The 26,351-nt window shown below is 35.3% G+C and overlaps 1 protein-coding gene across 2 annotated transcripts in view; it reads right to left on the reverse strand.

Annotated features, from left to right (window-relative positions):
- Nucleotides 1–1,515: 1,515 nt before the first annotated feature.
- LOC150086503 (multiple PDZ domain protein-like) overlaps nucleotides 1,516–26,351 on the reverse strand; it is a 431,516-nt gene continuing 406,680 nt past the window's right edge. For both annotated transcript variants that reach the window (XM_090372609.1, XM_090372607.1), the window contains exons 33-36: nucleotides 12,295–12,519; nucleotides 10,289–10,405; nucleotides 6,086–6,180; nucleotides 1,516–1,703 (exon numbers count right to left, since the gene is read on the reverse strand). In XM_090372609.1, the coding sequence (XP_090228735.1) occupies nucleotides 6,124–6,180; nucleotides 10,289–10,405; nucleotides 12,295–12,519 (399 nt within the window). In that variant the 3' untranslated portion in view covers nucleotides 1,516–1,703; nucleotides 6,086–6,123. The remainder of the gene's footprint in view (nucleotides 1,704–6,085; nucleotides 6,181–10,288; nucleotides 10,406–12,294; nucleotides 12,520–26,351) is intronic.

A 26,351-nucleotide genomic window follows, 5' to 3' on the forward strand; every position in this document is an offset into this window, starting at 1 on the left:
TATAATGCTCATAGCAGACCTCTCATTACAAGCTGTATTCATAACAATGGAATTTTTTGTGTCTATCTTTGAATTTTTATCAAAGGCAGTAGTGGTGAGGGAGAAGAAATGTATAATTTTGCAATTGGTACAAAAATGTGTAGGTACAGCAGTGTTCACCAATTTGGGCAAATGCAAACAGTCACTGGTTTTTATAACCTCAAAGATTTAATAAAATCAAATATCACAGTACGTCTTGATAAAAGTAATCCACCCATTTCCAAAACTACACAATAATTACAGAATCATATTGTAAATAAAATTGGAGTAATCTGTATGTGTATTGCATAAAAAACTCATGATTTTATTACATATTTCTCATGATATCATTATAGTACAATATTATATAGGAATTTTATTTGAATAAATTATCTATAAAACTTGTCACAATAAGAATTTTGAAAATTATCTTAATTTTTTTTTTAAAAATATGATTAGTGCAGTCCTCATTAATGCAAAGTATTAATTCGTAAATCTTTTAAACTTTGCATTAATGTGAGCTTAATTTTTTATGTGGCATTATGTATAAATAATATAAAACATTTCAGTACAGAACAATTATGACAGAAAATATATAATTCAGTGTTGCATGATTTTTCTCAAACTATATAAAACATTTAATGAATTAACATCACCATTGTGTTTCTGGGCATAAAATTACACTGCTTGGAAGGTAATACTGAATGATTTGAAGTCATAAAAATTCCTTATAGCCTTTAAGCTCTGTGTGTGTGCGTGTGCATGCATGTGTCTAAATTATAAGAAATTTCTGCAAACAAACTGTTTTTCACTGTTCTATGATATTCATAGAAAGCACCCTATATGCAGAACGAGATTCATAAATTTATTAAATGTATATAATTACAACACCTTATGGGATAAGATTTTATCCCATATATATAATTTATTTAAAGAGATAACTGCATTAAGAACTCTTTCTATGACAAATTCAACAAGCATTTTCCTGTATGTGTTTTTGAAAAGAAACAAATGGTGCCAAAAAATGCTGGTGACTAGAGGAACAATATATCACTACGTGTCTTTTTCCATAGCTCTTGATAAAGAGAAGAATAATGTATTTTTACATAGTACCTGTGGATGCAGATACAAGTCATCACAGTAAAGTTACATGTTGACCCAAATGCCAACTATCACTACTCAGTGACTGAAGATTTCTCGGCATGCATCCTCTATGAAATCACTGATATCTGGTTAGCTACAGATATAAAGCTCATGCAAAAGCTAAAATGTTATTATTTTTTTTTCTTCCTGAAACTGCAGCTTGCAAAATACAGAGAGCATACCTATAGAATTCCAAATATTAGCAAAAAAAGAAAAATAAAAACATTCACAGAGATGAAGTATTGGAAGCTATTTAAATAATGACCTTTGTTCTAATAGTCTTCATGTGCTCACTGCTATCACTTAGTCAAAATCTTTAGTAGTAAACCTTCCAAATTACAAACTAAAAATTGAGTTCATACACAGGTATTAATGGTCAGAAATTTTATCAGCAGAGTTTACATTCTTTTCTTTCTCTGATGAAATGTTTGATATGTCCATAGCCTTTGAAGTGTGACTTTCTGTTTTAATGAATGTCCAAGATGATCATAGTATTATGCAAACTTCCATCTGGTTGTAATTTTTGCACTAGGCTTTAACACCTACAAAAAAAAAAAGTGATTAATCAAAACTGCTCTACACAATTAACAAATATAATGCAAATTTATTTTAGCCAGTGAGTTAAAAATTAATTTACCTAATTAAATTAATTTACTTATTTACGAAATAAGTTACCTACACGGGTGGTTGAGGCTGACAGTTTGGGGAAATTCAAAGGTCAGCTGGACCTATGGGAGGAGGGAAATGAATAGGTTGTCTACTTCCTTTTCTTTTATTATTTATTAATTATATATTTTATTTTATTTTATTATTATTTTATTCTTTTTTTGGCTGGTGCAGCATAAGCCTTAGGCTTCCTTGCACCGTATGCCCATATACTAACACCAACCTTCTGATACATAAAGAAAATTTCACTATTTTTAAATATGACTGCCTTCAGTTGAACTGAAGTGATCGATATACATATATTTTTTTTGTCTGTAGAGAAAACAATATTTATTAAAAGCAAAGCCTGATATATCTAAAACAGGCCTTTGCATAATTAGGAAAATGTTTTATGACAGTTATAGCAGTTGCTGTCACAGAGATCATTATTACTATGAATATTTCCATCTAAAATTTATTTCCAAAAAAAAGGAAATCTTTACCTTGTAAAAATATTCCACCTGCAAAGTTTAATTTTTGCCTCATAAGAGTGGGGCTATTCAAATGATGGCCTGTGGGTCAGGCCAGACCAGACAGCCTGCAAAATATATTTTGTGGCCTATGGCAAAAACTTCTATGAAAAAAATAATAATAAATAAATAGTTTTTCAGATTTTTGTTCATCAAAACAAAGAATATTTCAAAATCACCACTGTGCTATCTTTGTGTTCATTTAAATGTTTTGAAACAAAAATTTCCAGACTAAGGAAAAGTATGAACTTTATAACTTTTATTTGTTTGCAGTTACAATTAACAATTTCTTGTCTAACGAACATCTTCTCACGTTTAAAAATACAAATGCTGATAGAGACAACATTCAAATTTTTGTAAAATATTTTCAAAGCTGAAGAACCAAAAATGTCGAAGACCCTGCACAGTCAGTCCCAGCTTTCAATATTTCCCAGTTAAGCTTGATTACAGGATTAAAAGAAGAATCCAGAAACATTACCAATTTCTTGCAAATTCCAGAAACAACTGCCAGTTTCAGTATTTCTGTTTTCTGTGTTATTTACTTATTGTAATACTCTGTACCAATAAAATTCAAATGACAACAATTCATATGATTTAATTAGCATTACTCATATTTCACTTTAAAATACAATCTTTATTAAAAAATTATCCCTCTATCAATTAAAGTAATATTTTATATAAATAAAATGTTAAATAACATATAAAACCTAACTGGAGAAGTCACACAAAATTTTGCACAAAGAATACTAAAAACTGTCAAGGATATATATAAACCCTCCTTCAGTATAATCTCAATATTCATCTGGTCATTTTTATTGATAAGATTATGACCATGTGATATCCAAAAATCTATTGTGTTTCTGGAATGTTTGTGTGCCTGGTATCATTTTTGTCTAACAACATTCACTATACTGGAATGCCATAGACCCTACGATGGATGTAAATTAAATTCATTGTCTCAATTAATTGTACAGTATTAATTTTTTTTTTTTAAACTGCATCACTCCTCTCCATTTTCAAAGCCCTCTGGATGGTTAACTTTAATGTTTGGGGGAAGGATCAATACCATGGCAAGAGATCTACAATAGCTAATAATTATCAAGTGCTATCCAAATAGCTTTATGATATTCACTTAGTTCTTTTAGTCTCTGGCTTCTTATAAAACCCATTTCACTTTTGCATTTTGGCTCAAAAATACATGTAAACTTTTTTTTTTTTCCTCTCCAAACAAAAAAGCTGTGGGTGCTATGGAATTCATATTCTTAGGGTAATGTTGACTGAAGAAAATATCGATTTCAGCAAAAAAAATAAAACAATGTTGGGCATATAGTACTAATGGAAAAAATAATAGCAATTAATAGTAGATTTTTAAAAACAGGTTTTATTACTCACCTAAAACCGTAACATTTTGTTAAATATGGAAAGTGTATAATACAGCTTTATAATTTCTGGACATGGAGCACACAGGATGCTTTTTAATGTTTCTTGCACACTAATACTACCATATTAATTACTCTCTTCATCACTTTGCATTTTTATGAGGGGGTTTATTATATGTTAGAGCCAATATAATGTTCATTATATGTTAGAGCCAATATAATGTTTTATGTTTTGGACAACAAAAAGTCCTTAACACTTTCCACTTTGTGCAGCAAGGTCATCTTGAAAAAATGACTTAATTTTCTGGCTAAGAATAAATAATTTAAGAATAAATGTCTGTATATTATGACAATGAAATTTCATATCGAGAAGATCAAGTGAAGTTTTTCAGCCAATGGGAAGATGGAAGTTCTTTGACAGCAAAACTTCACTAGATCTTCACATGATATGAAACGTCATGTCCTTATTGTACATGAAGCATGCAGTTTCACTGCAATTGTGAAAACTCTACAGAAATTGTTGCCAATTAATTTTTGTTTCATCACATTCTTTAATCTTCAATCCAATGCTGGCACTGTTTACCCAAAATAACTTATGCATGCCGCTTAGTTATCAATGACTTTTTAAATGAAGGGCACAATTTCACATCCCTTTACTAACCTCCTTACAGTTCCTATTGGTTGTATCTATTCCAGTTACGTTGTGTCTATTCCAGTCAACCAGCACTAAGTAGTCTGATCAAAATCCAGAAAATGAAGGAAAAATAAACAGTGGAGGGTTGATGAAGGGAAGGATTTCCATTCATCAATCCTCCACTGTTTAGCAAGACTTCAAATAAGCAAATCTGTCTTATGTTCTGTACACCAATAATTCTAGAGACTTGGTGTCTTTTTTTCCATATTCCTTCAGACACTTCATCCTAGCCTTTCTAGGAGTATAATCAATATTTTCCTCCTATCTTCACTACTTTTGGAGAATTAAATACACAGCAAAACTACAGGATCACTCCTCCCAGAAACAGAACTGTGTGTGTGTGTGTGTGTGTGTGTGTGTGTGTGTGTGTGTGTGTGTGTGTGTGTGTGTGTGTGTGTGTGTGTGTGTGTGTGTGTTGAGCCTTCCAATGCATAAAATTAACACCTTGGCCAACCACTTGCAGAGCAGTAAGTTGAGACTGCCCCCATCATTTCCTATGGGCAACCTAAAGATGTAAAGACAAATTCCAAGTGGCTGAAAGCAAGAAACAATTGCTGTTATCTTGCTTGAATTTTGTTTTCCCAAAATCAATATTTTCTTTACTCAATATCGCACCAAGAATATTAATTTTGTAGTGCCTGTAGCATATTTTCATAAACACATAAACATGTATTGAGCCAGTAATGCAAAACATGTTGAAACAAGAGAGCTGATGTTTTTCAGCATTGTACATTATGGATCAATCCACAACCCTACAACATTAGCATAGACATTTGTCTATTACCTAGCAGTAATCCTTAGTTTTTTTTTACCTGGTACATATAATATGTACCAAATGTAATATATCAAAAAGCAAACGGAACATCTGCATCTTGTCCAAAGGCATCCTAACAAGGACAATAACATGACTTCAGTTGAAACTAACCTTTTATTTCTATCTCATTTACATCCTGATGACACTGCTGTAATTTGATATAAAGCTGACCTACTAGCATCTTATTTTATCTCTTACTCTACTTTACTTATGATCTTTGTAAGTGTTCCTTACCATATGTATATATACACATATTTCACTCAATGAACCCTCTAGTTTTTTCCCCAGAGATGCTTCTTGAATAATTTTTATGGCAGCAAGTCCAGTCTTAATGATATTTCACAAGAGAAACTTCCTGTTTTGTGTTGCCTTTTATACTGTCTTATTCCAATGGTATTTTTCCTTGCTGCATAGAAATTTGTTCACATCCAGTTGATTCTTAAGAAGAGAGACAAATCTCCTCCATCAAATTATTGTATACAACCTTCATGTTTGTGATGCAAACTAACTTTTCTAAATTTTCATTCATTCCATATACTTCTATTCTGTGGAAAAACTTTAATATTTCCTGAAAATCACAAATTTATAAAAACCAAAATCCAATTTCAGAAAGTTCCTTCCAGCTTCCCAACTCCTAACCCACCCATGGCACTAAGATATTAGTTTTCCACATTTGGAATTATAATTTAAACAAAAAAGTCAAATTATACTAATCATAATTATTTTATTTTATATTAATAAGACAATATCTGCTAGCTAAAACGAATTTCAAAAGATTAACTTTTAAAATTAAGAAAGAGTTTGGAAAAAAAAAAAAATATATATATATATAAAATAAAGAAAAGAAAAACAGTTAACTTACATTTACTAATTTCAGCATAAATTAGATCAAAATTAACTTCAACGATGCTTCACTTTTAACCTTCCAATCTTCATACAAACTTTTCCCACTATGGTCTTTAAAAGAAAATTAAAAACAAAATTCTCATTAATATTAATTTTGAAATATTACTCAGGTAACCTAACATCTTTTCTTTAAAGTTGAGTTTTGTTTTAACTTTTTCAAACTCAATGTAAACTTATGTATATAAATAACAGAGGAACGTATCCTGTTTTGATACCTGAGCTATGTATGTGACAACTGGAGCGGGGGGCAATTATGGCCAAATTGAACCTCTATAAAAAAGTGCATAAACCACCACAAAAATTTCATTATGGGTAAAAAATTTTAAAAGAGAAATTTAATTTTCTGAACATCGTAAGACAAGAAATGGTGTATTAAGAAAAATCAGTGGCATACATGCAATCTGTTCTGTATTTTATTTTTTTACTTTGATATGAAGCTGATCTACTAGCATCTAACCTTTCTTCTCACTCTACTTATGATCTTTGTAAATGTTCCCTTGCCACACACACACACACACACACACACACACACACACACACACACACACACACACATGAATGTACATATTTATTTAAAAAATGTGATTTTTTTTCTGGAAAGTACAATGAAAAAATTATCTTTTTTAAAAATGTTTCATATTTTTTTAAGCACTCACTCACTCATTCTAACATAGCCTTCAGATTTTTTGAAAACAGCATGGGCCAAGGGATTTTCTACATCTAACAGTATAATCAACTCCTCTAACTTAATGTGGCTGCCCCAGAATATAAACAGAAAATTTAATTATTAAAGAAACTCCATAAAGCTTCAATTGCAATATCCCTTTGTAAAACTTAGTTATTGCGATTACTGAATTTTATGCTGTAGAGTAGAGGTTCCCAAACTTTCTCAGTTCATGGCACCCTTAGTGTCTCAGTAATTTCCTAGGTCAAAAGAAATACCTAACAGTTCTGTTTATTAAGTAGTTAGGTCCAAACAACTTAATAAGTAATGTTGAAACTGTGCACTACCTAGAGCTAGTAGTTTGTGCAGTGTCCAACAGATGTCAAGTATTGCTGTGTATTCCTCAAAAATTTAAATATTCCGTGGCACAGTTTGGGAAAGTAGAGCATTTTCAGTTCCTCCAGTGAAAACAGCAGTGTGCAATGAAATGAAATGCTAATAAAATGCTTCTGGAAGAATACAACTAGGCTGTTGAGCAGGGATGTTTGAATTGAATGTCTGCAGATTTATACAAAGGGCTCTGATAAAAATAATAAAATTTAGTTAATTTTGGCAGCATAATATCTAAAGTTACAAACTGGAACTGCTAATAAGATTGTGTCCAACTAATCAACTGAAAAACTGTCATAACAGATGATAAAGTCATATATTAAAATGTCTGACTGACAGGGCGATTCAGACCAATGAACATGTGGGAAAGCAGATTTCTGAGAGAATTTTTGTAGTCTCTTTCTTAGTCTTTGTTGTGCCGAAGGACAATTTCAAATCTGAGCAGACTTATTAACAATGGGATACTGTTACTTTGGTGAGATTATTATTCGAATTAATAGTGGAAAATGATGCAAGAAAGCAAGCTTATAAGACATCAACCTGAAAAAAAAAAAGCACATATACCCTGTATGCATGAAAGATGTTTTATTTGAAAACACCTCTGACAAAAATAAGTTTTAAAATCGGACTGAAGTTATGAATGAGGTAACATTTTATGCTCATGTCCACTACTTACTCTACCAAATCAACGTTAGTGACTGAGTTAGCTTCATTTAGGAAGTAGCAGGTGTGAGCATAAGCTGACACCCGCTACTTCCTAAATTACGTAAATGTTCATTCAACTTACATTGTTCATCGGTTTTACTTCAGTTCGAAATAATGATGTAACTTTCATGTTCACGCCCGCTACTTACTCTACCGAATCAGTGTTAGTGACTGCATTAGCATCATTTAGCAAGTTATGTAATTTGCATAATTTCTGTTTCACATTTTTGGCAATGGGCCGAATGCTGACTGTCAGACCAAAATTTAGTAGGGGCTGCCAAAGATGTTTTCACATCAAAAAACCTTCCCACATCACCTGTGCTGTGAAACGTGAGTCTGCTGATGTTTAAGAATGTGCTGTACAATAAACTGTTGAAAAAGAAGGCGGATGCCTCTGAAAGCTACAGTGTTTTAGAACTTTTATTATCCTGTGTTTTATCTACATTGTTTATTGTAATTTATTCATTGCAGTTTAAAATTTCATATTTTATTGTATAGGCCTTTTTTTTATCAGTTTTATCTGGTGTAATTATATCATTCTATTTATTTCATTTATTTGTATCATTATTATTTTAATATAACACAATGCTATTTATTTATTTTATTTAATAATGGTTGGTGTAGGATTGTGCAGTTATTATGAATGTTAAGTGGAAATAACAACATCAGTTTGTTGTTTGTTATTTGGTTTTTAGGAGCATTAGCAACTAAGGCCATATTGCTCCGGGATATGTGGTGGTCATTCCCTGACCTTTCCGCATCCTCTGTATTTGGACGGGCTCGAACCCCGGTCTAATCAAGAAGCGTGTGCTACGCACTGCTGTTCCTTCCCACTTGGCTACGGAGGCACCTATAACAACATCTACTAGACATTAATAAGAAAACCTCATCAAGACTTGTTATTAGTAAAATCACTTGACAATTCCCTCTTAACCTGAATTTTGTCAATGCAATTTCCCCCACCATTCTGTAGTTCTTTATTTTGATATAAATGTAATTTGAACTGTCTTACCTTTTGTATTACAGTATAACTCCCTTCCCCCCACCAACACATAGCTTAGCTGTTGATACTTATGTGCATTTATTAGTCACAATAAAGATGTGATGTTATCTCTCTATGCATTAATAAAGTTTTCCTCCTAGTGATATTTATTCGAGCTAATGGGAGAGGAGGGCGAGACAATTATGTCACTACAAATGTGCAGGTAAATTTACATTGTTGTCTTCCATTGAAAGACAACTGCCTCCATAGTGTTCACCAACCTCATGCACATGCTCCACTCTGTAACACATGGCCATGCACAGCATCATTTGATGTTCCATTGTAATGTCAGCTGATGAAGGGACCCGATATAGTTTGTATATTTGTAAACAGTTTAGTATTTTGTAAATATTTTAAATATTTGTATAGTTTGTAAATATTTTAGTCCTGCTCTTTCGGATGCAACAATATTCCTCATGCATTATGGAACCTGAAGCAAAAGGCCTTTTCCTAAGTGATTATGTAAATGCAGGTAAATAATTACATAATGATATTTATTCGACCTTGAGAATGCCGCCTGGTGGGGTAGCCAATGGGAGAAGAGGGATGCAGCCTCACATGGTACAAGTGGACAGGGCAATTACTTCACTACAAATTCACAGGTAAATAATTACATAGGTAATTTCCTTATTAGATATTGATCATAGTGGCATAATGTTTGGGTAAGGCACCACCTGTGGTTTTCCACATCTGTACCATCAGTACCCTTGTGATGAATACAGAACCTCTGTAAAAGGCAGAAAAGTGTTGTGTGTTGCATGTGTAGTTTAGTGTTGGGTTCTGTTGTTTGTGCTGGCTTCTTGGCAGCAGGACTCCTAGTGGAACTCCACAATGCCTGCCACCACTGGGAGGTGAGCCAGGCTGTCCACAGTACTCTGGCTGCTCTCCATCAGGAGCTGCTTGAGCTTCCTGATGGAGAACAAAAGAAGAAAAAAAAAAGCATGAGTGAGGGAGATAGCTGAAGGATGAGAGTAAAAAGGGAGAGGAAGAACATCAGTGCATTTTTGATGGGTGTCTTTTACGTAGAGAAGATTTGACTTGCTCTGTCATACCTCTACATTTTACGTAGAAAAGCAAGCAGGGGGCCAAGCCCCCTAGTTACTATTATTATACAGAGTTAAAGGTCTAATGTGTATCACTAAAACAGATTCACAAGACAAAACTGTTTTTAAAATGAGAATTTCTTAGCAAGTAATGATCTAGCCAAACTATTTCACTATTAAATAACTGAATTTTTAAAACTATAATTTCAGATGAGTTTCAACTCTGTTCATTCAATGGTAAACATCTGAAAATCTAGTGTATCAGTACAGTTAAAATAAATATCTATAGAGGAGTTTTAAATATACAAAACATACCTTTAACAATGCAGCAGCAAATTCCTGCGTTGCATTTCTGAGGTCATGACCATTAACTTCAAGGATCTGATCTCCACGCATCAGCCTCCCATCAGCCTCAGCAACCCCTCCCCTAACCTGGAAAAAGAAATAATACTTAATTAAAAATCACGTAACTATTTAGCAACCCATACATATCAGTCTAAATTATGTATAAAATTCAAATCGAACTTCACTACAAACTTTTTTTTTGTTGATTTTTTAACTGTATCATTCAGAGATAAATTAATACACAAAAAAGTCAAAAAATAAGCTGCATCTCTACAAAAAAAATTTACATTTAATTTATTTTCATGCACTGCTCTAATTTATACAATGTGGAATAACAGCAAAAGCTTTACTGAAATCTAAATTATTCTTTGCCTTCATTTGCTTTTAATTACTTCACAGTAAATAAAAAGATTGGATAGAGAAGGTCTCCTTCAACAAATTCAAAAACTGGTTTTGCTGAGGGGGAGCCTGTGATTGACATAACTGCATTCCTGTCAAGATGACCTTACATTAATTTGTAAACTATTAATTGCATTATTTTCCCTAGAATAGAAGTCAAACTTACAGGACTGTAGTTACCTACTTCACCTTTTGAACACACCCTTGTGAAAGTAGCATATTACAGATCTGTAGATTTCTCCTAAATTCAAGGAAGCTTTCTGTATTATAGCTAAAGAGTTGATTACCACTTTTGCTGCTTTCTTAATACAACTGGATAGATTTCATCAGCTCCAGGTGCTCTGTTCACTTTTAGCTGCATTAATTTCTCTTCTAGCTGCCTTTCAGTTAAAATAAAATCATTTAACTGCCAATCAGTATTAGATAGATGTCTGCCATTCCCATCTCTAAACACTTCTCAATTATAATTGCAGATGCAGAGTATTTACCCAGTTTATCAAGCAACCTGTACATGATCGTCATCAATGGTAATGCCATTCATATCAAGTGATTTTCTTATCATGTTAACAAAAGCAAAGAATTTCTTGCTACTTTTGAGTTCCAAAGAAAATTAGCAAGCAATTTTTTAGCCAAAGACTTCTCACAGTTTTCTTTAGCATACTTATCCTCCCTGAGTAACTTGATTAAAGATTAATTTATACTTACTGTAGGACCTTGTGTTTCCTGAAATTCATAATCACCCCATGCATTTTTTTTCTGTGCCACTAAATGTATCAGTTCGTGTGACATCCATTTTGGCCTCAACCTCAAACAACATTGCTTAATTAGTATAAAACAATTAGTAACTTTCATGACAACTTTCCTGAATGCTTCCCATCTGGCATCTGTATTTTTTTTTAATACCACTAATTGAGCTTGCAAAAAAGAAAGTTAAACATTTCTAAGCTCATGCCCATTACAATTACCTTTGCAAAAATGAAATCCTTTCCCTTTACACCCTTAGACAGTAGTTATTTTTAAAATAAATTCTATATCAATTATGCCATGTTTATTGCCACCTAGTGGCAGCAAACTTAGTATTAATAAGGCCAAATAATGCAAAGAAGTAGGCTTTTTCTGCATCAGCCCAAAAAAAAAAAAAAAATGTGTGTGTGTGTGTGTACATGAAGAATTTTAATATATATGATGAATCATTTCTTCCACGAAAGAGGAGATAGGAGGAGGATGCCTCTTTTCTGAAACTCAGTAATGTGAGGAAATATCAAGCACTTTCTTTAGGATGTGCTCATTTGACTCAGTCCATTTCATTTAACCCTCTCTTTCCTTTCCTATATGACATTCATATAGTAAATATGAATTTCCTGGGTGAAAGCAAACATGGCATAATTGATATAGAATTTATTTAAAAAATAACTACTCTCTAAGGGTGTATAGTTCATATATGACAATATGAACTGTGTTCAAGATGTACACTTTCCCATGAAATAGAAGTAATATTGAATATCTAATATGAACCAAAATAAGTGTCAAACAACTGAGCATTTTTTTACTAATTAAAAATTTACTTCAACACTTACCACTTCGGATATAAATACACCAGCACCATTTCTCCTGCTAACAATGCTGAGCCCCAAACCTCTTCCCAATTTTTTGCATAATTCTACTTCAAGCACAGAGAAAATGTCATCATCCTGGTTTGTATTACTATCTCTGTATACACCAAGCTGGATTGTAACTCCTGACTGCCGTAGTACTGAGACAGCATGACTGTGAGTTGCACCTTGTAGACTTTCACCATTAACCTGTTCATCAAAGAATGCTAATGAGAATTAGTAAAGGATAAAAAAGGAAAATAAATAAATAAAAAAAGTTAATACACAATTTAACTATGCAGCCATTAATGATGTACTTATACTTCATGCAATAATTTTTAACTGGTTCATAAAAACATTTGTTAAAAACAAACAAAATTAAAATTTTTTTTCTTTCAAGTGTTCATTATTGAGTAAAACCAGGAAGCAATAACCCCTGACAGGAGCTTGAACAATATCTTGGGGTATGTGTCCGTATAAATTTAAACAATTTCAGAGCATGCCAACTTATTCATAATCTGTAGGGAGGTTGTACAATGGTAGCAGATTTTGGATTCTGAAAATGGGGTGAATGGAAGTAGATGGTTGAGAAATGCTGTTCTAAAGGATCTGCATATACCATTTTATAAGGCTCAGTCAGTCATGTATTATAATTTTGCCCCAAGCAAACAAATTTTGGTTTTATTCTGTGTGTCCATTTTATGAAAAACATTACACTTACCTCTCTAATGAGAAAGTCGTTTCCTGAGCTTTCAGTTCAGGTGGTCTGCTATAATTATCATCTAAGATTCTCTTTTACAGTAGACTTCAGCACTAAGCCAGACCCCCAAGACTTAGAAATGTCCACCAATAAAATACACTTTTATGATACCTGCATATTAAAGAACCAGACATTTGTGGATTTCAATAATAAACTGGTTAGTCTTCTCAAAGAAGGAGCAGATAAATGATATCAAATTTCCTAGACCATCCAAATCGGATACAGTTTATCATTGCATCATCCAAGATCATCTACTCCAAAAAATAACCAAGTTTAACAAACAAACACCTACACATTAATGCATGAGAAAACATCTTCAAGTTTTTCAAATACTACCAAATTTTAAAAAGAAAACGAAAAATAATATTAAAAATTCTAGCCATATAACTAAAACATCAACAGCCATCCAAAGAGCCTCAAAAAATCAAGACTTATTACCACTTTTGGTGCTGTCTTTTCCAACGATGGTTTAAACCTGGGAAGGCACAGGATTGAGTCAATCTGGATTGGAAAAGGCAGAAACATTTTTGACCTTTCTTTTCACTGTAACTGAAGTAATCAGCTCTGGTGAAGGTTGCTTGACAAAAAATATAGTTTTTCTTTTGTCAAATTAGAAGAAAAAGTTCTAAAAGTAGGGTGGCTTTCCCTCCAAAATCCAAAGTCGCATATTTGTGTTCACAAAATCTAAAACTACAATTGATGTTACACAGGGAGAACAACAAAACAATGGCAACCAAGTTATCAGATATGTTTTAAAATTTGGAATACATGATTCAGGAATACATAAGGAGGTGATTATTCCCTTGTATAAGGCAATGGTCAGGCCACACCTAGAGTACTGTATACAGGTCTGGAGGCCTCATTTCAAGAGGGATGTAGAGATGCTGGAACGAGTACAGAGAAGGGCAACAAGATTAGTGAATGGAACAAAGGGGTGCTCTTACGAAGAAAGGCCTAAGTTTTGCAAATTGCAGTGTCTGGGGACTATATCATTAATGGCACCAGCGAGGTAATCTGATAGAGGTGTATAAAGCCTTGAATGGTTTGAGCATGCTCAATGCTGATGGGATTCTTCCTCTTGCTCAGAATAATCACCTGAGAGGGCATAAATTCAAACTGAGAAAAGGCAGATGTAGGATAGACGTGAGGAAATTTGCCTTTAGCCAGCGGGTGGTTGATTGGTGGAATAGACTTCCATCCCTTGTCGTGGAAGTTGATAGCCTAAATAAGTTTAAGGCTCAGCTGGACAGGTATTTCAAACGAACAGAGGGGTGAAGTGGAAGTGGTTATTTTTTTATTTATTTATTTATTTTTATTATTTTTTATTATTTTTTTTTTTTTTGTAGTTGTTGGCGGGCGCATAGGCTTCTGTGGCCATAATGCACCTCCCAAGGTTTTTGCAGTACTTTGATCCAAGCCCGAGGCAGGAATCGAACCCGCGACCTTTGGGTTGCCAGGTAAGCACTTTACCCACCCAGCTAGCCCGGTCGGCTTTTTTGGCTGATGCTGCATAAGCTTGCTTTCTTGCATCAAATGCCTCTACTAATGCTAATGCTAATTTCATGAATTTTTTGATTTTCTGGTGGATTAAGTAACACGATTGCAGACATTCTTTTCCTTTCTTCATACTGATAGAATAAAGAATTTATAGTGATGTCTTGAAATTTTTGGTTCTTTAACATTTAAGTACTTTTCCAATTAAATTGGTCAATTATTTACACCATTAAAAAAACCTTACCATTGGAGCAAGTAAGGATTCCTATCTCAAAATTTATATAAGTAAATTAACATGTTCTTAATTCTAGCAACTCATTCTTTGCTAGATCAGCTACCTGTTAAGAAAAAGTAGATGCTTAAAAAAGCAGCCTTTATGTAAATTGGAACTCTACATATGGACCCACAGGAAGACTTTCAAGATAACATTCAGAAGGCATTAGATATTTCTATGGCCAAAATAATTTGATAATGTTAGTAACTGTTGTAAAAATGCTTAATATTAGTATTAGCCATATAGTGCCAGGAAGCTCCATGCTTTTGCTATACCAGCCAAAAAAAAAATAATAATAAAAAATAAAATAAAATACCAATCCAGTTGACCTTTGCATTTACTCAAGCTCAGTCTCAAACACCCATGAAGGCAACTTATTCTAGTAATTAACAACTTTCTGGATAAAATAAAACTCCCTACAATCCAGTCTAAACCTCTTCTGTAATATTAATTTATGTCTCCTAGTTCTGATATCATTTAGAACCATAAGACTCTCTTTCATTTTATTATTCCTTCTCAGAGCCTTATAGAATTTAATCAGATTTCTTCTAAGGGGCCTAATTACCAAGCATGTAGCCCACATACCTGAAGTCTTTCCCCTATGATGCTAAGTGTAGTTTTTTTTAGGTGTAGTTTCCATTGTTGGACACAGTATTCCAAGTATGGTCTTGCAACTGCCTTATACAGTGGGATTACGACTTCCCTAACTATACAAGCAAAAGTCTGATAACTCAATGATAGGGTACCAGTGGCTCTTCCCTGCCACCTCTCTACACTGCAGAGAGAACTTCATGTTCACCCATATTGTAACCCCTTATTCTCTTTCTCCATCTACTTTTTTTTTTAATTCAGCTCCACCAAGTGTATGTTATTTTGGGACTGCTATTTCCTAAGTGTAAGGCTTTGCATTTTACTTCATTAAAATATGGCTGCCACTTCTCTGACTATTCTTAAAGTCTATAAGTTATGCCAAAGAAGTGCTGCTTAGTACTGATCATTAACAACTTTCTCAACCTTGATATCATGCCTTGTATCCCTTCACTGATTTCATTTAAGAAAATGAAAAACAGCAATGGTCCTGGTATCAATCCACGATGGACCACACTTCTTATATTAGTCCAATCTGAAGGGTAACCATTAATCACAACCCTCTGTCTTCAGCCCTATAGCCACCCTATGAACCATCAAAGGATCTTACCTATGATTCCAATATGTTCTAGCTTACACAGGAACCTCTTATGCAAGACTGATTCAAATTCCTTGTTAAAATCAAAAAATAAACAATGTCAAAATTATTTATTTATTATTATTATTTTTTTATGAAAACCAGAAACATGAAAGGCATCAAAACCTGTAAGTACTTAGTACCATGCATGGGCTGAAGGAGATTGGGAGGAAGGGGATACTGGAAACTTTGCTCTGGTGACTAAACATGGGTTTCACCACTTCAAGTCTCCAATAAGCAAAGTGGTGGTTTGGTTTTTCACTGGTTGATGAGAGTAATCTACCACCTAGTGTTAGTATTAGTACATATTAGTATTATATTGTAGTATTATTAGTGCTATTTTATGTTAGTATTAGTACTAGTAGTATGCATGAGTTGAGGGAGAAGTGTGGGGGATGCCGCAAACTTTTCTCTAGAGATTAAACATGGGTTTTACCACTTTAAGTCTCCAATAAGCAAAGTGGTGGTTTTGCACCAGTTGATGAGTCAGCACTTAAAATTTGAAGCAGGTCTGGGATGGAGCATATCATAATGGAACATGGAGGGTCCATTTCCAGAGAAACGTCAGGGTGAAAGCATCATGGAACTGCGTATTTCCTACATTAACTCATGAGTGACTGCCAAAAGAACTAATCAAGTTGATCAAATAAAATTTTCCTTTTACAAAACCATGCTGTGTTTCCTTCAGAATTCTATTTCTATCAAAATGGCCTTATATTGTAGTTTTGTTCATTGCCTCCATGATTTTCCATATTTTACAGCAGTCAGATTGACTGGTCTGTAGTTATCCCATTCACTCTTAGGACTGCCTTCATGTATTGGTGCATTGGCACTTCTTCAATCCAAAGGAATCTCTCTGAATCCAATGATGCCCACATAATTAATCTCAATGGTTTAATACCCTCCCTTGCCACCTCCCTTAAAATTATGGTCCAGTAAGACGTACAGAACAACCACCTTTCAACAAACAAGTTAGTACTAATGTGATTCAGTTGAATCGCATTAGTACTAACTGGAAAATGATGTGGATACTCCTCTTTGGAGACACCCAGCACACTGGATTTTTTTTTTTACTAAACTGTCAGTATTTATGTAAATTTATTCTCTATGTTGTCAATTTTTTATCCCCTCTAGCATGCATGCTGTAATTGATTGCTTGTTACAATTGCCCCTTTTATTCCCTCTAGCATGCATGCTTGTACAAGGGGCAATTGTAACAAGCAATCAATTGAATAAATAAATAAACAAGTCTTATTATTTCAATATCACTAATTAATTACATACTGCCAGTTTAATTCACACAGTTTCTCCTAACCATGGAAGATTTTTTATCTGTAAATATCAATGCAAATTACCTGCTTAGTTCATCTGCAATATCAGCTCAGTTACCTAAGACTTTTCCATACCTATTATGAAAGAGTCTGATTTGTTCTTTTCTTTTTTGTATTCACATATTGAAAAATCCCCTGCCTCTATTCTTTGCTTGTCAGTCATTGATAAACTTTGTTGTCAAAGTTAATCAATGACTAACAGCAACATAAGCTTTGCAAGCCTAACCTTTTCTGTAGTACTGTTACAGATCAACTCATATCTGTTATAGGCTTGTAACTTTTCATCACTTTGTAACTTTCCCATGCCATCTTTTTCTGCTCTTACCTCAATGATTAAAAATATGAAATTTGTTCTACCTTCCTAAATATAGTCAAACTTTTACTGCAATACCACTTAATTTTTTTTTTCCAGCTTTTGCTAAATAATTTCCCAGCAGGTGTTGTGCTATCCTCTTTGCTACTCAAAGGGAAAATCAAAGAATGATGAGGCATCTGACACTTGCTGAAACCACAGTTTCAAATTTAGCATTTAGCATTAGCAGAGGCATATGATGAAAGAAAGCAAGCTTATTCAGCATCAGCCAAAAAAAAAAAAAAAAAAAAAAAAACACACACCACTCCCATTTCACCCCTCCGTTCGCTCGAAATACCTGTCCAGTTGAGCCTTAAATTTGTTTAGGCTATCAACTTCAACAACAAGTGATGGAAGTCGGTTCCACCAACCAACCAACCGCTGGCCAAAGGCAAATTTCCGCACATCTATCTGACATCCGTCCTTTCTCAATTTGAATTTATGCCCTCTGAGCTGATTATTCTGAGCAAGATGAAGAATCCCATTGGCATTGAGCATGCTCAAACCATTCAAAGCCTTATACACCTCTATCAGATCACCTCGCCGGTGCCTAGTCTCCAGACAGTAATTTGCAAAACTTAAGCCTTTCTTCGTAAGAGCAACCCTTTGTTCCATTCACTAATCTTGTTGCCCTTCTCTGTACCCATTTCAGCAGCTCTACATCCTTCTTGAAATGAGGCCTCCAGACCTGTATACAGTACTCAAGATGTGGCCTAACCATTGCCTTATACAAGGGAATAATCACCTCCTTATCCCTGCTAGAAAAATTCCTGTATATCATTGACAAGACACCATGAGCTACTCTTGCAGCTCGTCTGCACTGCTCAGAGAACTTCATATCTGCCTGCACAATTACCCCAGGTCCTTTTCATTCTCCACCACTGTCAGTGTAGTACCGCAGAGTTGATACGTTGCTCTGGGGTTACTGTTTCCCATATGTAGTACTTTACATTTGTCAATGTTAAACTTCATGTGCCACCTCTCAGCCCATCTGTTCAACCTTTCCAGATCCTGTTGAAGCAGCATAGCATCAGTGGTGTCCTTAACAACCCTGCCAACCTTTGTATCATCTGCAAACATGGACATTAAACTTGATATCCCATCATCAATATCATTTATAAACACCGAAAACAACAATGGACCCAACACTGAACCCTGAGGAACTCCACTAATAACATTAGTCCACGTTGAGCAGTGTCCATTGATTACCACTCTCTGTCTTCTGCCACTCAACCATCCCTTTATCCATAGCAGCAATTTGCCTCCAATGCCACACTGCTCCAATTTGTGCAGCAGTCTTCCATGTGCAACAGTATCAAAAGCCTTTCTAAGATCCAAATATATAATATCAAAGTTATTCCCTGCATCCAGTTCTTTTGTGACTACATCATAGTATCCAATCAAATTGGTCAGGCAAGACCTGCCCTTAACAAAACCATACTGCGTCTGAGCTATAACTGAATTCTTGTCTAGATGATCCTGCAGTGCTTCTTTAACCAGTGCCTCCATTAATTTACCTGGAACAGAAGTTAAACTAACAGGTCTGTAATTACCTGTGTCAGCCTTTGATCCTCCTTTGTGAATTGGGGTTACATTTGCACATCTCCAGTCTATGGGTACCTCCCCTGAGTCCAAAGAAGCTCTCATAATTATGGCTAGGGGTTTGCTTACTTTCTTTGCTGCCTCCTTTAATATAACTGGATAGATCCCATCCACCCCAGGTGCCTTTTTTATGTTTATCCTCAACAATCTCTCCTCCACTTTCCTCTCAGTTATTACAAAATCATCCAGCTCACTGCCAACGTTTACTTTACCTACATCATTCTCCTTCCTGAATAACTCCTCATGCGTGAATGTAGATGCAAAATACTCGTTTAGATTGTTAGCCACCTGAGCAGGATCCTCAACTGTTGATCCATCAATATCCAGTGGACCAATCTGATTCATCCCTTTCCTTCTTGAGTTTAAATAGGTAAAGAACTCTTTTCTGTTTTTCTTTGCATCCTTTGCCAAGGATTTTTCGTAGTCTGCCTTTGCCTGCCTAATCTCCTTTGTGACTTGGTTACAGACCAACTTATATCTATCATAGGCTTCCATGTCACCCATTAATTTGTATGTATCCCATGCATATTTCTTCTCTGCCACTTGTCTCATTAGTTCATCTGACAACCATTTAGGCCTAAACCTTGAACAATATTTCTTAGTTGGTATGTAAAGCCTGGTAGCCTCCAAGATTAGTTCCTTGAATGCTTCCCATTTTGAGTTTGCTGTTGGTAACATCAGTTGGTCCAACTGTATAGAATTTAAATACTGTCTCAGACCATCATAGTCGCCTTTACGAAAACAAAAACCCTTCCCTTTACCTCTGATGGTAGTTACCTCCTTGAGTAAATCCCACTTCAACACACTGTGATCACTGCCACCTAGTGGTTCATTTATCTGCAGATTCTTAATGCATGAAGAATCACTACTGATAATCAAATCAAGAGTATTGCTCCCTCTTGTTGCCTCACGAACATGCTGATGTAGAAAACAATCATCCAATAAATCCACAAACGCCTTGCTAGTGTGCGAGTGACCAATCCACAAATTCCAGTCAATATCTGGGAAATTAAAATCCCCCATTATAAGACTCTCTGATTTACTGGCCCACTATTTCCCTGTACAATATCTTATTATACTCATCAGAGTCATTAGGCCTATAGCACACTCCTACTCTCAATTTTGATTTCCCTATGCTTATGTCACACCAAACTGACTCGACACTGCCCTGTCCATCGATGTTGACTGGCTTCACTTCCTTGGACTTTGTGTTTCTTAACTAATAGCATAACCCCTCCTGTTCTGTCTATCCTTTCTATACACATTGTATTCCCCAAATTCCAGTTCCGCATTCCTTATATCTGTGTGAAACCACGTCTCTGATATCCCAACAACATCTGCCTTTGATGTTTTGAGCAATACCTCAAATTCATCAAATTTATTTACCAAACTCCTAGCATTGGTGTACACACGCAGGTATACATGCACCTGTTTCTATTCTTGGCTACCCCAACACAACCCATGTGTTTACTTGTACCGCAATGACTCCCAGCAGTCTCTGAAATATCCTGCATCTTGTTTTTCAGGCTTCTGCTCATTTCAATAGAAGCAGTGCAAGAATCACTTCCACCTCTGCCAGTGGCTACTGTTAATCTATTAGTCCTTGTATCCCCCCCGAACTAGCAGTTTTCCGACCCACCTAACTCTGCCTCGACAGCATTAGCAAAAATTCTTGCACCCTTATTACAAAAAGTAGCATCTGTTTACAGTTAAAAGCTATTTGCTTTTCCTCTCCCACTAGATATATAAACATCCATGGTCTCACAAATATTTTGAAAGAACTGTTTTGAAAGATAAAGATGAGAACATGAAAAAAAATTCACTAATGCTATGTACTACTGTGTGGAAAGCAAGATATGTTTTAAATTTGGCACACTGTGAAGCACACAAAATCTGAGGTAAATGTTGAAAATATTTGAATAGTGAAGTGAATAAAAGTATCTAATATATATATAAATAATGGCTTAAAAGTTAAGATATAACATAAAATAAGAAAAATATAAATAAATCCAATAATTCAAAATAAAACAAAATAAAACATAAGCCAGTAGTATGGCAAAAACTGTAGAGCGAAAATTATCCAATAATTCAAAATAAAACAAAATAAAATAAACAAAAAACATAAGCCAGTAGTATGGGAAAAACTGTAGAGCGAAAATTAACATACAAATAACATAAAATAAAATAAACCAACAGGGAAAGGGAAGTAAAGGTAATAAGACAAACAATAGCCGAAAATGCCCTATATAATTTAGCACTTTAAATCCAATTAATAAAACCGATATAAAATTTAAAATAATGCCAATTATATGATAATTTAGCAGTACCCCCCCTCATAAGGTATTAGTTCTGAAAAACGTGAAATATCACCAAAAAGGGGTTAAAAGAACTACTAAGAAAAAACAAAATATCAAAATCATAGACTGACCATCACGCCCCATATTGACAGAGGACCACGAGGCCAATAATGGTCATGGAATCGCTGCATTTCAATCGCTATACAAATCTTCGCAAAGGCGAAAAGATTGAAGAACCAAACTACCTATTCCTCCTCCTCCGATCGATCCACAAATGTAGAGGATTTGCACGGGGGTGGTCCTTATGCAGCGAGAAATAAATTATAGAACAGACAGCACTCTAGAGCAGAGCCACACCACTGAATTAATGTAAGCTTATCCAGCTTATATAAAAGGAAAAAGAGAATAGATGGCAGCACAGGTACTGCTTATTTAGCATATCAACCCACTACTACCACTGAGTTATATTTAAATAATGGCTTAAATGTTAAGATATAATAACATAAAATAAGGAAGATCCTTATAATTTTCGCTCTACAGTTTTTGCCATACTACTGGCTTATGTTTTATTTTGTTTATTTTATTTTGTTTTATTTTGAATTATTGGATATATATATTTTTTTTTTTTTTTTTTTTTTAATATTTTTATATATTACTCAAACTAAAAATTAAATTCATGAATTAAGCAAAGAATTTTCTACATGGAGAACAAAATTTCCACATTTCCAACTAACTCACACCTCAAATTCTATACTAGCACATATAAAACTTCTGAAATTTCTGAATAAATAAAAAAGTAGACTGAGCATGATAAAATTTCATTCCCCTTCCCAAAGATTTAATTTGATCCTGATTTCATCAAGACCTGATTTAATTTTCAAGGCTTTCCTCTTATTGTGCCTGGGCAGAATTGCAGACACATACACATTTTGATCTAACTCAACATATTTTCAGTATGTTCCTATATTTATCCAACAAATTGTCAGTTCACGTGTGCTTGATATTATTTTCCCAACATGAATAATAATGCTCCCCCCCCAAATCTAATAATTTGTTGGAAACATCATTAATTGTTCCCAGCAGACACACCCTGGTTCTAGTCTACTGATAATTATTATAAAAAAAAAAAAGAAAAAGAAAAAAAAGAAAAAGAAAAAAAAAAAAAAGAGAGAGAGAAAAAAAGTTTTCTTGATAGTGGAACGCGGAATCACCCAATAAAACTAAATCCTCTTGAACCAGAGAAAGCTGTCTTAAGTGAAATCAAAAGAATTGGTTCAAAGGAAAAAGTAGCATGAATTTTGAATACCCTTCACAATTGCACGTGTGTGAGAGAGAGAGAGATACATTGTTGCTTGTTTTTTTTTTTTTTTATTACAATATGTACAAACTATTTTGGTCACAATGTCCTGGTTTATATGGTTTATTGTTACATACATAGATACATACACCGATGAGCCAAAACACTATGATCAGTGAGTCGTTATGCAAATCAAAGCAACTGCAGGTGAACTATGGCATGTGCACAGGTCAGAACATGGTATGAAAAACACCTGATACTGAGCTCCATTAATCAGTGTCACTCTTGTTCTTCAGATGGGAAAGAAGTGGACTTAAGTGAGCTTGACAAAAGCCAAATTATAATGGCCAGATGACTGGATCAGAGAATATGAAACGACACAGATGGTGGGGTGCTCATGGTCAGATGTGGTTAGTACAGACCAAAAGTGGTCCAAGGACAGAAGCCCACGAACAGCCAGTGAAGTGTTGGACCACGGCTCATTGATGCTCGAGGTGAACGAAGGCTCTCCTGGATGGTATGTGGCAACAGAAGGGCGACTGTGGCACAACTCGCTGGTAACTGGAATGCTGGAGGTGGGAGTAATGTGTCACAACACAAAGTACCGTATTTCCCTATGTATAAGACGCACCTTTTTTCGAAAAATTTGGGGTCTGAAAACTGGGTGCATCTTATACAGTGGTTGTAGATTTTTTTTTACTTGCATTTCCCGCTTTTCGAGCTTGTTGTCTTTGCGCTCATTGTTTTGCACTTGTTACCGGTACATTAGGTTATGTTTTGCCAAGTTCTGCCCAGAAATGGCTCAGAAAAGATTTTCGTACAGTGCTGAATTCAAGTTAAAAGTGATCCAGTTTGCAAAAGTGAATGGAAATCGTGCTGCTGAATGTAAGTTTGGTCCTCCTCCAACTGAGAAAACAATCCGAGACTGGCTACAGGAAGAAGAAACCCTACTGAAAACGCTACGGCAGAAGAAGGCCATGAGAGGCAAGTCAGCAAAATGGCCTGATTTAGAGAGGGAATTGAAGATATGGATTGAGGAGCAAAGGGCAATTGGAATTCCTGTGTCCACAAAGATGGTTCAGCATGAGGCAAGAAGAATTGCTGATGAAAAAGAAATTACTGATTTCAAAGGAGGACACAATTGGTGCTTCAGGTTCATGAAACGGAATGGACTAAGCATGCGTACACGCACCAAACTTGCCCAAAAGATGCCTGAAAGCTATGAGCAGAAGGGCCTTGAATTTCATCGTTTTGTCATTCAATGTCGGAAGACCCATCAGTTTGAGTTCGGACAGATTGCAAATATGGACAAAGTCCCCCTTCAATTTGATGTCCCAAGTAACAGAACTGTTGATAAGAAGGGGGTGACAACTGTAACTGTGAAGACAAGTGGACACGAAAAGAGCCATTATACAGTTGTTCTAGCTTGCTCTAGTTGTGCCGACGGAACCAAGCTGCCTCCTATGCTGATTTTCAAATGCAAAACAATGCCAAAAGAAGACATTCCTCGAGAAGTGATTGTCCACGTTTATGACAAGGGTTGGATGTATCAGGATGGGATGAAGATCTGGTTTGAGAAAGTTTGGAGCAGGAGACCAGGCTCTTACGCAAACCTGCCTTATTGGTGCTTGATCAGTTCAGGGCACACATAACAAAAAATACAAAGAAGATTCCTGCAGAGCAAAAAACAAAACTTGCCTTCATACCTGGAGGCTTGACATCCCAGCTCCAACCACTTGATGTCAGCATTAACAAGCCCTTCAAAGCTGCCATGAGAGATGAATGGAACCAATGGATGAAGTCTTCTGGGGACAATTTGACACCAGCAGGAAGAGTGAAGAAACCAACTATAGGAGAAGTTTGTACCTGGGTGAAAAGATCCTGGAATAATATCAAGATTGAGATCGTTGTCAAGTCATTTAAGAAGTGTGGCATTTCAAATGCCATAGATGGAACTGAGGACGAGGCAATATATGAAGACAGTGATTCGTCATCAGACACAGATGAGGACAAGCTAATGGATGGGAGTTTGACAGTGATGAGTTGTATGAATTTTATGATGAATAAAACTTGAGTTCAATAACTTTATGTAATACATTTTTTTTTTCAAATTTCGGGCCCCAAAATTAAGGTGCGTCTTATACATGGGGAAATACGGTACATCGAACACTGCTGAAATGGGGCTGTGTAGCTGCAGGCTGTTCTGAGTGCCCATGCTAACCACGGTTCACCAGTGATAGCATCTATAATGGGCACGCAAACATCGAAACTGGATCTTGAGTGATTAGAAGAAGGTTGTCTGGTCTGATGAATCACGTGTTTTGTTGCACCATGTGGATGGCCAGGTATGTGCGTGTCATTTACCTGGGGAAGTGATGGCACATTGATGCACTGTGGGACGAAAACAAGCCAGTGCCGGCGGAGTCATGCTTTGTGCAATGTTCTACTGGGATAACCTGGGTCCAGCCATCCACGTGCTGGGCACTCTGACATCTACCACCTACTTAAACATCATTGCTGACCTGGTACACCCTTTCATGGCAACGGTCTTCCCCTCTGGCGGTGCCGTCTTTCATCACGATAATGCGTCATGCCACACTGGTTCGCAAAACATGAGGAAGACTTCCAGGTATTGTCCTGGTCTCCAAATTCCCTAGACATGAATCCCATCGAGCTTCTGTGGTTTGTGTTGGAACAGCAACTCCGATCTGCGGAGTCTCAACCATGGACCTTACAGGAGTTAAAAGATCTGCTGGTTACGTGTTGGTACCAGATACCACAAGACACATTTAGAAATTTTGTAGCATCCATGCCTCGCCAGGTACAAGCTGTTTTGGGTGCACATGGAGGACCAACATCATATTAGGTAGGTGGTCATAATGTTTTGGCTCATCAGTGTATGTATAAGTATTTTGTTCACAAAGTAATTTGCATTATATGAGGCTGTAAAACCTGTGATAACTCATGGGGAACAACTATATTTTTTTTATCTGAGGTCAGCTAATGATGGCACTCATGAAAAAGTGCCTTTAAGAATTCTCCAATCTCAGAAAGGATTCAAACAGTATTAGTAGTGGAAAATGAAGCAAAAAAAACATCATTTTAAAAGTCTTATAAAGCATCTGCCAAAAAAAAAAAGAATAAAAAATTCCCATATCACCTCTAATTGTTTATCTAGATCTTTGAATTTATTCAACTTACCTACTTCCACACAATAGATAGAAGTTTGTTCCAACAATCAACCACTTGCTGGCTGAAGGCAAACTTCCAAACATCTATAGCAATTATCCTTCCTCAATTAGACCAGCCTTTCACTTTCGTTCCCTTCACCAATCTCTGCTTTTCTCCGCACCCATTTCAGCAGATCTACAAGGTGCTCAAGATGCTGCCTAATTACTGCTTTGTACAAT

Source organism: Mastigoproctus giganteus, chromosome 4 (genome assembly GCF_048544385.1).
Source record: "Mastigoproctus giganteus isolate SK-2022 chromosome 4, ASM4854438v1, whole genome shotgun sequence".
Lineage (NCBI taxonomy): Eukaryota > Metazoa > Arthropoda > Arachnida > Uropygi > Thelyphonidae > Mastigoproctus > Mastigoproctus giganteus.